The sequence below is a fragment of the Lipophrys pholis genome (assembly GCF_963383615.2).
Source record: "Lipophrys pholis genome assembly, chromosome: 3".
Lineage (NCBI taxonomy): Eukaryota > Metazoa > Chordata > Actinopteri > Blenniiformes > Blenniidae > Lipophrys > Lipophrys pholis.
This window is the reverse complement of record NC_137627.1, coordinates 127,839-144,203: the sequence shown is the minus strand read 5'-3', so window position 1 is coordinate 144,203 and position 16,365 is coordinate 127,839. Positions and strand designations below refer to the sequence as shown.

Below are 16,365 nucleotides of genomic sequence, written 5' to 3'. Positions count from 1 at the left end.
TACAAAGTATTTTAGTTCCATGTGGACAATGTGGGGGTCTGCGTGACGTCATCATCTCATAATAAACTAGTTCTATCTTTAAAAGCTCAGAAACACTTTATTAATCCCCGGGGAAATTCTTGAGCAAGGCAGCACCAACAGCAGTGTTTCCAGCTCGAACACAACACAAATGATTGGGACTATTTTCAGGGAGTTTAGCGTGGAGTAGGACGCAGCTTCACAGAGGTGTGAATCGCCTGCTGACAGCCTGGAGGAGCTGCTGCTCATTGTTCTGATGCTGCGGTCAGTGCTGGTCTCCTCGTGGAGCTGGAGTTTTAAAACGCTGACGTCTGTTTGCAAAGCGACCGGCTCGCTGTACAACTGCTTTGCTAACATCCACGTTGCTGTGTTGCTTTGCTAACATCCACGTTGCTGTGTTGCTCTGCTAACATCTACATTGCTGTGTTGCTTTGCTGCTTTGCTAACATTCACGTTGCGGCGCTGCTTTGCTAACATCCATGTTGCTGCGTTGCTTTGCTAACATCCATGTTGCTGTGTTGCTTTGCTAACATCTACGTTTCTGTGTTGCTTTGCTAACATCCATGTTGCTGTGTTGCTTTGCTAACATCCACGTTGCTGTGTTGCTTTGCTAACATCCATGTTGCTGTGTTGCTTTGCTAACATCCACGTTGCTGCGTTGCTTTGCTAACATCCACGTTGCTGTGTTGCTTTGCTAACATCCATGTTGCTGTGTTGCTTTGCTAACATCCATGTTGCTGCGTTGCTTTGCTAACATCCACGTTGCTGCGTTGCTTTGCTAACATCCATGTTGCTGTGTTGCTTTGCTAACATCTACGTTGCTGTGTTGCTTTGCTAACATCCACGTTGCTGCGTTGCTTTGCTAACATCCATGTTGCTGTGTTGCTTTGTGGTGTTCTGAGTGTAAAATCCGTCCAAACAGCAACATGTTGCCATGAAAAGTTGGATAGCACAGTGCTACTTCCCTAGCCTGCTCGCTGGCTGCAAACTGTGGAATGGATTTCCTGCCTCATTCCTCCTGGTCTCATTGAGACCCGCCTCCCTTCAGGAAATCCAGTCCACAGTTTGCAGCCAGCGAGCAGAGCAGCAGCAGGGAAACACTGGGGATCATTTCAGCACCATGGATCAGACCAGGATCATGAAGCAGACCAGGATCATGGATCAGACCAGGATCATGGATCAGAAATCTCTGCTGGTTGGAAAGGAAATTTCCGATCCGTGAATTACGTTGATATCGGAACCCGATCCCGGATCGGATCGGCTCCGTCCCTAAAAACCACTAACCCGTTCGGTCAAGGTGGGCAGATGACACACGCAGGATGCGCAAGTCGTCACATGACCAGCTCACGTGAGCAGTCAAATCGCAACCCTTGCGATTACAAAATCCCATTTTATCATATCACAATATTATCGCAAAGGCAATTCATCGTTCAGTCCTAGTCTGTCGTAAAAACAGCAGTTCATCCTCTTGAGGCCTCAGTGTGTACTTGAATAAAGTAACTGATGTAGGATTACTGGTGTGTGTTGTCCTCAGCTCTGAGCCCCCAGGTTGCCCCCCCAGCCACAGAGAGCTGCTTCGCTCGGCAGCACAACGTCTCCGACAACAACAATCAGTGTTTCTCTGGAGCCAACGGACAACTTCCCTCGCCGCTCGCCGCACAGCGACCTGGAGCCATCGACAACCAGCCGCTGGTCACCACCGAGCCGCCCAAGGTCTGTGTCCGTCTTTCCGTCTGTCCATTTGTCAATCCACAGAGCTCCATGTTGCTCCACGTTGCTCCACGTTGCTCCATGTTGCTCCACGTTGCTCCACGTTGCTCCACGTTGCTCCACGTTGCTCCACAGATTGAAGCATTGTACAGATCCGTTGCATTGTGGGGGCGTTACCTGCCACGGCAGCTCCGTTTCAGGCCACCGTGGACAAAACGGGATGGACGTGAGACAACACGGGGACGGGATGGGCAAACGTAAACAGGTCGTGATTGCCGTAGGTGCCGTGTCAGATTTTTAAACTGTCAAAAAATTTGCCACAGCGCAGATAAGAAACTTAGTATCCCGTAGCAAAACGGGATGAACGGCATTGGCAGCACGGGACTGGTCGTAATAGAACTTGGAGCCGGTCCGTAGTGGGACGGGAGTCTTACAGGAAGTGGCGTAGTGGGCGTTCCATCGCGGTTGTTTCATGGTTGCGCCGCGCTTCATCACGGTTCTCACGGCGCCGTTTCATCACGTTCAGTCGCGTTTTGCCACGGCGTGCACGGTCTGGGAGGAAGCCAACTCCGAGCCCAGAGGGGAGTTTCGTTGGAGTCTGAGAAATCAAAGACAGAACACGTTCTACAAGCTCTGCCACCGAAAAAGAAATCCAGAGGAGTGTCTGCACCCAGCTAAAGTCTCAGGATACAATGATTGCCTTCACCTTTGAGGCATAAACGTGCTTCACAATGGTCCGGCGTTCACATTTCATCTGTAGAGACCCTTAACAGAACGTGAACAACGTGCCACGCCTTCCTCAGAATTCCCCCAAATCCCACGGCGCACTACGTTTCGGGCAAACGGGGCTGCTGGGAACATAGTGTAGACCTACCCTAAGTGAGCAGCTGCTGTTGAAGTGGCTCCCAGGGACCAACTGTTGCTCTGGGCTGACTGTTGCCCTGTACTGACTGTTCCACTGGGCTGACTGTTGCTTTGTTTATTGTTGCTCCGTGCTGACTGTTCCTCTGGGCTGACTGTTGTTCTGTTTTGTGCTGACTGTTGCTTTGCTGACTGTTGCTTTGCTGACTGTTGCTTTGCTGACTGTTGCTTTGCTGACTGTTGCTTTGCTGACAGTTGCTTTGTGCTGACTGTTGCCCTGTACTGACTGTTCCTCTGGGCTGACTGTTGCTTTGCTGACAGTTGCTCTGCTGACTGTTGCTTTGTGCTGACTGTTGCTCTTTGCCGACTGTTGCTGTGTGCCGACTGTTGCTGTGTGCCGACTGTTGCTGTGTGCCGACTGTTGCTGTGCTCACTGTTGCTCCGTGCTGACTGTTGCTCTTTGCCGACTGTTGCTGTGCTCACTGTTGCTCCTGGCTGACTGTTGGTCCGTGCTTACTGTTGCTCCTGGCTGACTGTTGCTTTGTTTATTGTTGCTCCGTGCTGACTGTTGCTCTTTGCCGACTGTTGCTGTGCTCACTGTTGCTCCGTGCTGACTGTTGCTCTGTGCTGACTGTTGCTCCTGGCTGACTGTTGCTCTGTGCTTACTGTTGCTCCTGGCTGACTGTTGCTCTGTGCTTACTGTTGCTCCTGGCTGACTGTTGCTTTGTTTATTGTTGCTCCGTGCTGACTGTTGCTCTGTGCTTACTGTTGCTCCTGGCTGACTGTTGCTTTGTTTATTGTTGCTCCGTGCTGACTGTTGCTCTTTGCCGACTGTTGCTGTGCTCACTGTTGTTCCAGGCTGACTGTTGGTCCGTGCTAACGGTTGCTTTGCTGACTGTTGCTCTTTTTCTGACTGTTGATCCGGGCTGACTTGTTCCGGGCCGACTGTTGATTTGCTTGTTGATTTGCTTGTTGTTGCTCCATGCTGACTGTTTCTTTGCTGATAGTTGCTCTCTGCTGTCTGTTGCTCCTTACTGACTGTTGATGTGCTCCATAGGCCCCCACACTGACCATGGAGGGCGGCCGGCTGAGGCGCCCCCTGCAGGCGGCGGCCAGCAGAGACTTTGAGACGGTTCCAGAGCCGGTGTGGAGGGCGCTCTATCACTGGTACGGTGCCAACCTCAGCCTGCCAAGACCGGTGAGTCCAGAGCTTCACTTGCTTCCACTCACCATGAACACATCATCACTGTCTGAACACAACGTGACCCCTCTCCTTGCCCTGCGCCCCCCTCTTGTTGCCACCAGGTGATCGTGCAGAGTGGGACGGGGCAGGTGGAGCTGGAGCTGTTCCCTCGGTACCTCCTGTTCCTGCGGCAGCAGCCCGCGTCTCGCTCGCCCCAGTCCAACATCTGGGTCAACATGGGTATGACCAGCCTGCGAATGTTCCCACCGTATTTGCCCCCGTCCAGAGGTAATGTAAGCCTGCAGCAAGACCCCCGGCCCCCTGCTGTCCGCCACGCTTCACCCCGCCTCCTCTAACGAGTGGATCGGTGGAATCAGACGGTGGCCCTGCCAACACTAATGGCTCTACCGGATCATTCAAAGCTGCTTTCATCTCCACCACATGACACTGAGCAGGATCCATTCTCAGAGGTTCATCACGTCCTGCTCCACTAAACTCTCACTGCAACAGCTGATCGCTGAAAACACCTCACCTGTTATTCAGGCAAACACCTACAGATTTCAGATTTCAGCCCAAACATGATGAACAATGTAATCGTCACTATTAAATTCCACGTTTACCACCAGATATCCTAAATCGTGATGCAGAACTGATACCACATATTCACCTTTAGTAACTTGTAAAGGCTTCCACAGTGCTTTAGTCACAGTTACTATTGAGTATTGTCGTCTTCAAGGCAGGCTGTAGTTTCTAAAGAAGAACACTTGGTATGATTATTCCAATGTCTGGATTCATGTTTCAGAGCAGATGAGGTCTGCAGTACTTTTCTCAAATGTTGGAGGTAAATTCACTCAAGTGCAGAAAGCAGTGTTTAACAAGCATTAATGTCAGAGTGTGGGACTGTTTCAGTGGAGTGACGCCTCCTGAACTTTAGGACATTGTTAGTGAGGTATTATGCTTTATTACATTCAGAATAGTCATAATAATGACGTTATTGGTGTTAACACGTTTATCAACAAGCTCAAAACTTATCACAACTCTTTGTTTCTATATTCTAGTTTTTCCTTCAATTTAATGTTAGTTTAGAGGAAAACACACAATGTCAGTTGATCACTATAATAATTTCACTCGTTACTTGAACCCATCTCACAGACTATAAAGAGAAACAGCTGAACTGCCGTGAGACCCGATATGTAGTCTGATTACTAATCCTCACAGCAGGGTCAGGGTCAAGGTGATCGATTTGTGGAGATGAAAGATCAGCAGCAGCTCAGTGGTGAATAACAGAACTAATCCTGGTTGATTTGATTTGATTAATCCACACTGAGTGGAATCCTTTCAGTTGATTGACCAATCAAGTTTGCAATGATTGACAACAAAAGCCGTTTTCTTGCTGCTTCCTTACAACTAATCCAGCTGCTGTTGGTTTGTTTGAAATACCAAGTGAGTTCCAGCTCCAGTCCTGAGCTGTGCCTCTCTGCGTCCTGCAGCAGGAAACGTGCCCTCGCCCAACGCCCCCCTCAAGAGGATGCTGGCCTACACCGGCTGCTTCAGCCGCATGGCCACCATCAAGGACATTCACCTGTACCTGTCGCAGAGGCTGCGCATCAAGGAGGAGGACATGAGGCTGTGGCTCTACAACAGCGAGGTGAGCGGCTGCAGGAGTTCCAACACACCCCAATATGTCTGGATCTTTTTGAAATTAAATGAAATAAATGGAAGTTTTATTTTGGTGGTTTACATTTTACAATTGTATATTCTCTTCAAAAACACAAAAGGTTTGGGCAGAAGCAATGCTTGATATTTTCAGCCCTGTAACTCCTCTCATCTGGGATCTCCAGACCTTCTTATGCGTTCAGTGTTTGTCAGCACAAAGTCAATGAGACCATTAGATGCCATTTAAAAGATCACTCAGAATTTCCAAATTACATTTAAAAAACTAGTTTTCATCTGGATCCTCATAATGATCTATTATGGCCAGAATGAAATAAGGTCTGTTAGTCTGACACACCAACCTGAACCTTCTGCTGGTCCTTAATGTGCCACGGAGTTCAGTATCGGGGGAGTTACAGACACAAGCAAAAATAATGGTTCAATCCTAAAATGACGTTCATTTAGAGAGACTCCACGGGTAGAACAATGTAATGACGTTAATGGGAGATTTTTTGGGATGCAAACGTTTGGAATTTGTTGTGGTTAAATGCTGTGTTGGGAATGAATAGTTTCATATCATAAATCAGCTTCACAACAATGATTCTACTATTTCAATTTGTCTCATATTAGAAATAATGATAAGATGATTATTTCTATGATGAGAAAGAAGAGGTGATGATTGGTATTATTGTAATAGTTTGAATGTAGAGGGGAGTATTTGAAAAGTTTGTGATGGTGCAGAATCACTGGATGGTTGTCAGATATGAACGAGTGTGATGAAGGTCTCTGGTTCTGGTTCTGGTTCTGGTTCTGTGTAGAACTACCTCACACTCCTGGATGATGAAGATCACACACTGGAGAGCCTGAAGATCCTGGATGAGCAGCAGCTGGTCATTGAAGGTACGGGGTCCTGCTCTCTCACATTCTTTCTACCTAGAAGTTTGTTATTGTGGATGTTCTCTGAGGAGTGGGTTTCTTCCTCGTCCACAGTGAGGAACAAAGACATGAGCTGGCCGGAGGAAATGTCCTTCATCGCCAACAGCAGCAAGATGGACCGTCACAAAGGTCAGCGACACACACACACACACACACACACACACACACACACACACACACACACACACACACACACACACACACACACACACACACACACACACACACACACACACACACACACACACACACACACAGCGTCTCACACAGCGTCACAGACACACACTCACACACACTGTCTCACACAGTATCTCACACACACACAGCGTCACACACACAGCGTCACACACACGCACAGCGTCACACACACACACAGCGTCACACACACACAGCGTCACACACACACACTGTCTCTCACACACACACACTGTCTCTCACACACACACACACAGAGCGTCACACACACAGCGTCACACACACACACAGCGTCACACAAACAGCATCACACACATAGCGTCACACACACTCACACACACAGCGTCACACACACACAGCGTCACACACACAGCGTCACACACACAGCGTCACACACACACACACAGCGTCACACACACAGCGTCACACACACACACAGCGTCACACACACAGCGTCACACACACACACACTGTCACACGCACACACTGTCTCTCACACACACACACACACTGTCACGCACACATAATGTCACACACACACAGCGTCTCACACACACACACACACTGTCACGCACACATAACGTCACACACACACAGCGTCTCACACACACACACACACTGTCACACACACATAACGTCACACACACAGCGTCTCACACACACACACACACTGTCACACACACACACTGTCTCTCACACACACACTGTCACACACACACAACGTCACACACACACAGCGTCTCACACACACACACACACACACTGTCACACACACACACTGTCTCTCACACACACACTGTCACACACACACACTGTCACACACACACACACACACACACACACACACACACACACACACACACACACACACACACACACAACGTCACACACACACAGCGTCTCACACACACTGTCACACACACACACTGTCTCTCACACACACACACACTGTCACGCACACATAACGTCACACACACACACACACACACACACACACACACACACACACACACACACACACACACACACACACACACACACACACACACACACAGCGTCACACACACGATGTCACCCATCGTCTGAGGGCTTTCTCCAGGGAAATGTTGAGATAAAAAATAATAGCCCGTGGTGTTTTCCGTCCAGGGACAATTTGATCTGCCGAGGGCTGAACCTAACAGATTATCGCCTAACCCGGAAGTTACATATTAGAGCAATTTCCATCAGGCCTGGAAAATATATTGCAAATGTAACATTATCGTGATGTCGAAATACACATATACTTTATATTTATATATCACAAAGACCAAAATGTAATAAATGTTGTTTAATTTTGTTTCAATACACTGAACATTTTACGTAAGAGAGAAAAAGAATGATTTTTAAATGGTCTCCAGTTGAAACACATTCTAATAACTGTAGATTTATATGGAGAGTTTTTTCCCTTCATTCAATGGGATGTTTTGCTGTTGATTAGAGTTTGAGCGGTGACGTACGTCCTTGTGTTTAACCCCAGTTCCCACAGAGAAAGGAGCCACCGGTCTGAGTAACCTGGGAAACACCTGCTTCATGAACTCCAGCATCCAATGTGTGAGCAACACCAAGCCTCTGACCGACTACTTCATCTCAGGGCGACACCTGTACGAGCTCAACAGGTCTGTTTTCAGTCCTCTATCATCCTGGAACACCCCTAGAACTGCCCCTATAACTCCCCTCTAACACCCTCTAATACCCCTCTAATCCCCTTCTCACACCCCTCTAATACCCCTCTGAAGTTGGTATCCATCAGTCTCGGAAGACTATGGTAATTGGGCGGTGGATTAGTCTGGTTGAGTTGCAGCTCCTGCTTTGACTGTACAGGCCAATCCTTAAAAGGCAGGGTCTGCCGCAGTTGCTGCAGGTAAAGGTGCTGGCCTGGATGGTGCTGGATGTATTCTCTGCTGTCTCCTGAGCCGCCGTTCTTCCCATCTGGTCTCTCTCCTCAATTCAGATTTTTTTATCCCTGTTTTCACGGTGGACCGCAAACTGATGCGGTCTGAGGATACTGTTTCCAGGTCCACTGGATCTGCCTGGAACCTGCCCTCAGGTTGTGCTTTCAGACATCTTTGTAGTGCAGGGCAGGGCGTGCTGTAAGTCTGGAGCCAGTGGCCAACTCACCATAAAGAATGTCTTTTGGAATGTGGCCGTCATGGCCCAGCCAGCGCAGTTGTCTCTGCACTAGCATGGCAAATATGCTGAGTATCCCTGTCTGTGCCAAGACGTCGTTGTTGGGGACACGATCATGCCAGGTGATGCCCAGGAGTCGTCTAAGGCAATGCAGGTGGAAGATGTTGAGCCTGCGTTCTTGGTAGGAGTAAAGGGTTCATGCTTCGCTTCCATAGAGAAGAGTAATCAGCACACGTGCTTGGTACACCTTCACCTTTGTGTTGGTCGTCAGCATGGTATTACCTGAAACTCTCTTTGCAAAACGAGCCATAGCTGTTGTTGCCTTGCCAATGCGCACGTTCAGCTCGGCATCCAGTGAGCGGTTTCTGGAGATGTTGGAGCCCAGGTATGTGAAATTGTCGACGACCTCCAGGGTGTGGTCACCGATGGAGATTTGAGGAAGCCTGCTGATGTCTTGACCCATGATGTTGGTCTTCTTCAGGCTGATGGTGACACCGAACTCGGTGTGGGCATCAGCGAAGCAGGTGATAAGCCTCTGTAGTGACTCCTCAGTGTGTGCATTTAGGGGGGCAGCGTCTGCAAAAAGCAACTTCCTGATGAGGACTTTGCGTACTTTTGTCTTTGTTTGGAGGCGTGCCAGGTTGAAAAGGCTGCCGTTGCTCCTGGTGTGGAGGAAGATGCCATCCTTAGACTGTTGGAAGGCGTAGGGAAGCAGCAGGGAGAAGAAGATGCTAAAGAGTGTCGGAGTGAGGACACACCCTTGTTTAACACCACTTTTATTTGGGAAGGGGTCTGAACAAGATCTGTCCTGCTGAACAGTAACATTCATCTTGTCATTGAAGGACATGATCAGCTTCAGGAACTTGGAGGGACACCCAATCCTGTGTAGAAGAGTGACGAGGCCTGTTCGGCTGACCAGCTCGAATGCCTTGGTCAGGTCGATGACGCCGATGAACAAGGGACATCTCTGTTCACGGCACTTCTCCTGGAGGGAGAAGACCATGTCAATCGTCCATCTTGTGGGTCTGAAGGTGCACTGTGCCTCTGGGTAGACGCATTTAGCAATTAGCTGCAGCCTGTTGAAGACAACTCGGGCGAAGGCTTTTCCCACAACACTGAGGAGGGATATTCCACGATAGTTACAATCACAACAATCGCCTTTATTTTTGTACAGTGTGATGATCTTGTCATCACGCATGTCCTGGGCCACTGCCCCTTCTTCCCAGCACTGCAGCAGGAGTTCGTGGAGATGGTAGAGGAGAAAGCTGTCTTCTTCTGCTTTGATGACTTCCGGCAGGATGCTGTCATTACCTGGTTCTTTTCAGCTGACGAGTGAGTTGATGGTGGGTGGGGCATCAAGCTCCTCCATGGTGGGCAGTGGAGGGGTGTTCTCGATGACTATGGGGGAGACTATGTTTTCCCTGAAGTACAGTTCCTGGTAGTGCGCTGCCCATTTCTCCATCTGCTTGCTGCGGTCTGTGATCATGCTTCCTGAGGTTGATTTAAGAGGCGCGATCTTAATGATGCTTGAGCAAAATGCTTTCTTCATGCGCTCGTACATGGCACGGATGTTCCCACAGTCTGCACAGGTCTGAATATCCTGGCACAGTTTCAGCTAGTAGTCATTGGCACACCTGCGGGCGATTTGTTGGGCTTTGTTGCGGAACTCGCAGTGTATAGTTAGTGCCTTCTCCGTGGGCTGTCTCTTTTGTTCAAGTAGCGCGGTTTGCTTGATGGCTATGGCAGGCTCCATTTCAACAATTCCTGCCTCAAACCAGTCCTCATTTTTCCTCTCATCCTGAACGTGTCCGAGATAGACTGGTAAATGGCATCGCGGATATGGTTCCACCGTACCGTGGCATTGTCAGTTTAACAGTTATCGAGGGCCTTGTCAATGGCGCTGGTGAAGCATTCATGCAATTCAGACACGGATTTTCTGGTAGTGTTAATACGAGGATAGGCCTTCTGCTTGGAGCGGCGGATTCGTCTTGGTTGAAGACGCACCTTGCTGCTGACCAAAGAGTGTTCAGTGCCACAGTCAGCACTGTGGTAGCTGCAGGTGACAAGCACATGGTTGAGCAAGAGTCTTCTGGTAATAACAAGTTCCAACTGATGCCAGTGACGGGATCTCGGGTGCCTCCAGGACACTCTGTGGTGTGGCTTGGTGGGGAAGAATGCGGTGGTGACACAAAGGCCATGGTAAGAGCAGAGCTCAAGTAGTCACTGGCCATTCTCATTGAGCTTGCATGTTCCACGTGACCAATGGAGCAGGTCCAGGAGCTGTAGTCTGCGCCAACCCGGGTGTTGAAGTCCCCAAGCAAGAACAGATGTTAATTTGCTGGGATCTCTGAGACCTTGGCCTCAAAATCCTCGTAGAACACATCCTTAGCCTCAGCTGTAGGGCAGACTGTTGGGGGGAAAAGACATTGAGGATGTTTGTAGGTCCAGAAGAGGTCATGAGGCGGAAGGAGAGGATTTGTGCTGTTCCATGGAAAGGAGGTTCAGCGGATTGACAGGAGGGTGTTGTGTACAGCAAAACCAACGCTGTAGAGTCTAGGCTCATCTGGCTCCAGCCCTTGTCAAAAGAACATGTAGTCCTTCTCTGTGAGGCTGCCATTTGAGTGAAGGCTTGTCTCTTGGAGGGCGGCTGTGTCTTTTTTTAACCTTTAAAGCTCATGGTCAATGATAGCTATTTTCCTGGCAACGCCAACTTTCTAGGGGTCGTCAGAACGATGTGTCCTGGCATTTCTGACATTCCAGGTAGCCAGCCGCAAGACTGGTGGTTTTGTTTTATTTTGGCCTGGTACAGGGTTTACAGTGTGCTCTTCGGTTATTACCCTAAGCTCCAAGCACCCATTGAAGCAGGCAGACTGTGGCGAGTCAACACCTTACTGGCTTGGGGCGTGCCCAGCTTCAGGCGGGCAGTGGTTGACCGATGGAACACAATGGTCCCTCACACTGTCGGAGACAGTCCATACCACCCGAGCTTACGCGAATCTGCTCTGGGCTTTTAACCTGTAACTGCTGTCTCCTGTGTTGTTTCTGTCGCTGGAACAGCTGCACTGGAGTGACCTCTCCAGGGCGCAGGCCTGAGCGAAAGTTATGGAGATCCTGGGGTGCCCATTCGTCAGAATCCCCCTCTCGGCCTTGCTGGCAGGATGCAACAGAAAGGACGAGGAGATACAGTTTAGTGTCATCGCAGCTGCAGGATCCTCAGGAAGAACAACCTAAACCGGAGCTCTTGTTGAGCTTCTCCCGCTGCTCAGTGGAGTCGGTTCTGAGCTATGGCATCTCGCAGTGGTTCTCCAGCTGCTCCACAGCAGACAGGAAGAGGCTCCAGAGGGTCATCACCACCGCCCAGACATGGATTGGCTGCCCTCTCCCATCCCTGGGCAGGGCAGAAAAGACAAAAAAAACTGTTTCTTCCCAAGAGCTGTTTTTGCCCTGAACGCCTCAAACACCAACAAATCCTGAACTGATGTATTTACCCCCCCTTGTCCTGTAAATATCCCCTGGGGACCGTACAGTTTTTTAACATTTTTATGTCTGCACTATTCTATTTATTCTTGCAGTTTTACAGTTTTTCTGTTTTTATGGCATTTGCACAAATTATCTTTGCACTTTCTGTTGTTTACATTGTCTCTTATAAGAGCTGCTATTTTAATTTAGTTGTGCTTCCGAAGAACAATGAATATAAGGAAATCTGTTTCTGATTCTGTTTCTCTGAGTTGCTGGAAGATGTCACAGCTTTCCACCAACCACCTTAGGAGCTCCACTCCTGATTTTCTGTCAGGGTTTACTCCCATAGCCTTTCCCAAGCAATGGTAAGCCACGAGGCAATGGCACTTGTATCCCTGAGTAGGGCCCTAACCGGGTACTGACAGCCGGAGCCAGCTGAGACCGGGTCTCGCGTAGGCAGGGTCGACACTCCCTGAATTAGTACCTACTGCGCTACCCGCTACCTAGAAATAATACCCCTCTAACACCCCACTAACTGTCCCTCTGACACCCCTCTAAAACTCCATGAACTGCACCTCTAACACCCCTTGAATATCCCATGAACTGCACCTCTAATACCCCATGAACTGCCCCTCTAATGCCCAGTGAACTGCCCATCTAACACCCCATGAACTGCCCCTCTAACACTCCTCTAATACCCAATGAACTGCACCTCTAACACCCCTCTAAGACCCCATGAGTCGCCCCTCTAACACCCCTCGAACTGCCCCTCTAACACCCCTTGAACTGCCCATCTAAGCACCTGTGCAACAGCCCCTCCAACACCCCTCTAACTGCCCCTCTAACACCACTCTAATACCCCTGGAAATGCCCCTCTAACACCCTCTCACACCCCTTGAACTGCCCCTCTAACACCCGTCTAACTTCCCTACAGAACCAACCCTATCGGGATGAGAGGTCACATGGCCAAGTGTTACGGTGACCTGGTGATGGAGCTGTGGAGTGGCACGCAGAAGAACGTGGCTCCGCTCAAACTCCGGGTGAGTCACATCAAGGAGGCTTCAACTCACAACCTTTAAATCCAAACTACACTGAGCAGGAAAAGAAATACAGAAAGAATTACATGCAAGACTTTTCTCACCGTTATATTGGATGAAAGTGGTTGGTTGGTTGGATGGTTGGTTGGTTAATGATGTTTTGGTTACTTGGTTGGTTGGGTAATGAGTTGGTTGGTTGATGATTTTTTTTGTTGTTGGGTCAGTCTGTTGGTTTGTTGGTTGATTAATGGTGGTTTTTGTTGGTTTTTAGGTCGTTTAATGAGTCGGTTTGTTGGTTGGTTAATGATGTTTTGGTTGGTTGGTCAGTTGATTGGTTGGTTGGTTTGTTGGTTGGTTAATGAGTTGGTTGGTTGGTTAATGATGTTTTGGTTGGTTGGTTGGGCAATGCGTTGGTTGGTTGGTCGGTTGGTCGGTTGGTTGGTTAATGACCTGGTTTGTTGGTTGGTTCATGATGTTTTGGTTGGTGGGTCGGTCAGTTGATTAATGAGTTGGGTGGTTAATGGGTTGGTTGATTAATGGTGGTTTTTGTTGGTTTTTAGGTCGGTTAATGAGTTGGTTTGTTGGTTGGTTAGTTGGTTGGTTAATGATGTTTTGGTTGGTTGGTCAGTTGATTGGTTGGTTGGTTTGTTGGTTGGTTAATGAGTTGGTTTGTTGGTTGGTTAATGATGTTTTGGTTGGTTGGTCAGTTGATTGGTTGGTTGGTTTGTTGGTTGGTTAATGAGTTGGTTTGTTGGTTGGTTAATGATGTTTTGGTTGGTTGGTTGGGCAATGCATTGGTTGGTTGGTCGGTTGGTTGGTTAATGACCTGGTTTGTTGGTTGGTTAATGATGTTTTGGTTGGTGGGTCGGACAGTTGGTTAATGAGTTGGTTGGTTAATGGGTTGGTTAGTTGGTTGGTTGGTTAGTTAATGGGTTGGTTGGTTATTGAGTTGGTTGGTTGGTAAATTATGTTTTGTTTGATTCGTCAGTCAGTTGGGTTGGGTTGGGTTACAGCCAGATGATTGAATAAGTTTGTGGTTCTCCTTCTGGAGTTGATTGTGAGTTTAACTTCCTGCACAGTTCAGAGTGGTTGAACTCTCCCTTGTGTTGCTTTCCTCTCAGTGGACCATAGCTAAATACGCACCACGCTTCAACGGCTTCCAGCAGCAGGACTCTCAGGAGCTTCTGGCTTTCCTCCTGGACGGGCTGCACGAAGACCTGAACCGGGTCCACGAGAAGCCCTACGTGGAGCTGAAGGATAGCGACGGCCGGCCCGACTGGGAGGTGGCCTCAGAGGTCAGAGGTCACACACATATATGTGAATGTCAGTGTCTGAATTTCCTCACTAATGACCTCACAAATGGTCCGAAACTCCCAAAAGTTGTTCCTGAATCAGCTTGTATTCCAAAGTTCTGGAGGTTTCAGGAATCTGGGAACAAACATTAAAATAAATGAATGAGCAGGAATCATTAAAACTGGTAAATAAACTCCAGAATGTGCAGCACAGAGCGCATTCACACTTCCTGTTTGGTCCAGACCAGAGTCTCTTCAGGGGCTTTCTGGGGAAAACCGCTTGTTTGGGCATCTCAAACACTCGTCCAACTCTGAACCAGATCTAACAGGGAAACTCTGATCCTTTTGAAATTGTCAATTCTCATGCTAACAATCTTTCCAGCAGGCGGGGTGAGAGGACGTGAGGTAGAGAGTAATGCGCTCTGGGTAGTAAACAAACAAAGCTTACCGTGAATCAAGAGAAGCAGATGCAGAAAGAATAAGTTGGAAACCATCTTGCGGGCAGACATGGAGTAGTGAGGAAGGAGTAGAGAAAAGAAGGTGGAGAGGAGGAAGTAGAGAGCAAGAAGTATTGAGGAGGAAGTATTGAGGAGGAAGTACAGAGGAAGAAGTATTGAGGAGGAAGTAGAGAGGAGGAAGTAGAGAGGAGGAAGTAGAGAGCAAGAAGTAGAGAGGAGGAAGCATTGAGGAGGAAGCATTGAGGAAGAAGTAGAGAGGAGGAAGCATTGAGGAAGAAGTAATGAGGAAGACTCATTCCTATCTGGTCTGAAGACTATATATCGCGGTTGTATGTGGCTACCAATTAGCCATGAGCTAATTAGCCTACCCACCAATGGACTAAGGGGCGGGACTTCCTCTTTCGGTTCAGACCAGTGAATGAGCTGTGTTTCTTTACTTCCTGACTGGTCAGTTTTTGGGGTTAGACCACGCCCCCAAACAGCAGCTGGTGTAACTGCCCCCCCAGACTGCCACAGTAAAGCTGTGTGCTCCTGCTTCCTGCTTGTTAGTGTTTGTTTGAGCTGAGTCCAGCAGTCCTCCATTGTCCTCACTGTTTCCTCCACAGCTCAATCCTCCATGGCTGTCCAGCTCATCCTGTCATCCAATGACAGCTCAGGGGCCTCGTTTATAAAGGTTGCTTACGCACAAAATGGGTCCTGAAAGATGCGTATGTCACTTCCCACGCAGAGTTTGTGATCTAAAAAAGAACTGTGAGAGAATGTGCGTACCGGTAGGCCAACTTTGAACCTTGTGCAGCACATTTTGGAGCCGGGGAAACTGGCGGGCAGGTGATGAGGTGGAGAACTGAGGCCAGATTCATCACATACATTTACAGCCCGCCGCCGGGACGAGGGGGGTCAAGCGCGCAGCTAGCCTAGTCCGGCTGCGTCTGCGTGGGAGGCGGGGGTAGGGCCTTCGGATGCGGTGAAACAGTGCCGTTTGCGTATCTCTGCAGTGTCAGTCCGGCATCTGATGTTGTGAGACGGCCTTGATAGTCCTGGTCAGAGACAAGTTCCCAGTGGGACGGGTGTGAGGAGATATCAGGGAGGGACAGAGCCTCCGTTTTAACAATCACATCCAGGAGAAATAGAAAAACAATCCAGCCTTCGGCGTCTGGACGTCTGAGGGAATCTGAATGTAGATAAGGTTTGTTTTCGGTCAGGACGACTTCAGCTTTCTCTCGTCCTTCAGTCTCTGGTCTTCATGCTGCTCCAAATCGATGGCCATTGTTTAGCGTTCCAGCAGAGCTCTGCAATTCTCACAGTTGGTTTCCATTTTGCGTTCAAGAGTCGTATCTTGTGTACTTTTGAGTTCATTGATCACATGAGTCTGAGCGTTCAAAGCCCTGCACAGTCCC

The 16,365-nt window shown here is 48.9% G+C and overlaps 1 protein-coding gene across 3 annotated transcripts in view; it reads left to right on the top strand.

Annotated features, from left to right (window-relative positions):
* The window catches only part of usp32 (ubiquitin specific peptidase 32), a 94,385-nt gene that overhangs the window by 56,979 nt on the left and 21,041 nt on the right, over positions 1 to 16,365 (top strand). For 2 of the 3 annotated variants that reach the window (XM_080459395.1, XM_080459393.1), the window contains exons 14-22: positions 1,553 to 1,731; positions 3,647 to 3,787; positions 3,895 to 4,060; positions 5,263 to 5,420; positions 6,244 to 6,325; positions 6,416 to 6,490; positions 8,073 to 8,211; positions 13,116 to 13,221; positions 14,340 to 14,513. In XM_080459395.1, the coding sequence (XP_080315521.1) occupies positions 1,553 to 1,731; positions 3,647 to 3,787; positions 3,895 to 4,060; positions 5,263 to 5,420; positions 6,244 to 6,325; positions 6,416 to 6,490; positions 8,073 to 8,211; positions 13,116 to 13,221; positions 14,340 to 14,513 (1,220 nt within the window). The remainder of the gene's footprint in view (positions 1 to 1,552; positions 1,732 to 3,646; positions 3,788 to 3,894; positions 4,061 to 5,262; positions 5,421 to 6,243; positions 6,326 to 6,415; positions 6,491 to 8,072; positions 8,212 to 13,115; positions 13,222 to 14,339; positions 14,514 to 16,365) is intronic. The other variant, XM_080459394.1, reaches the window with a different exon arrangement.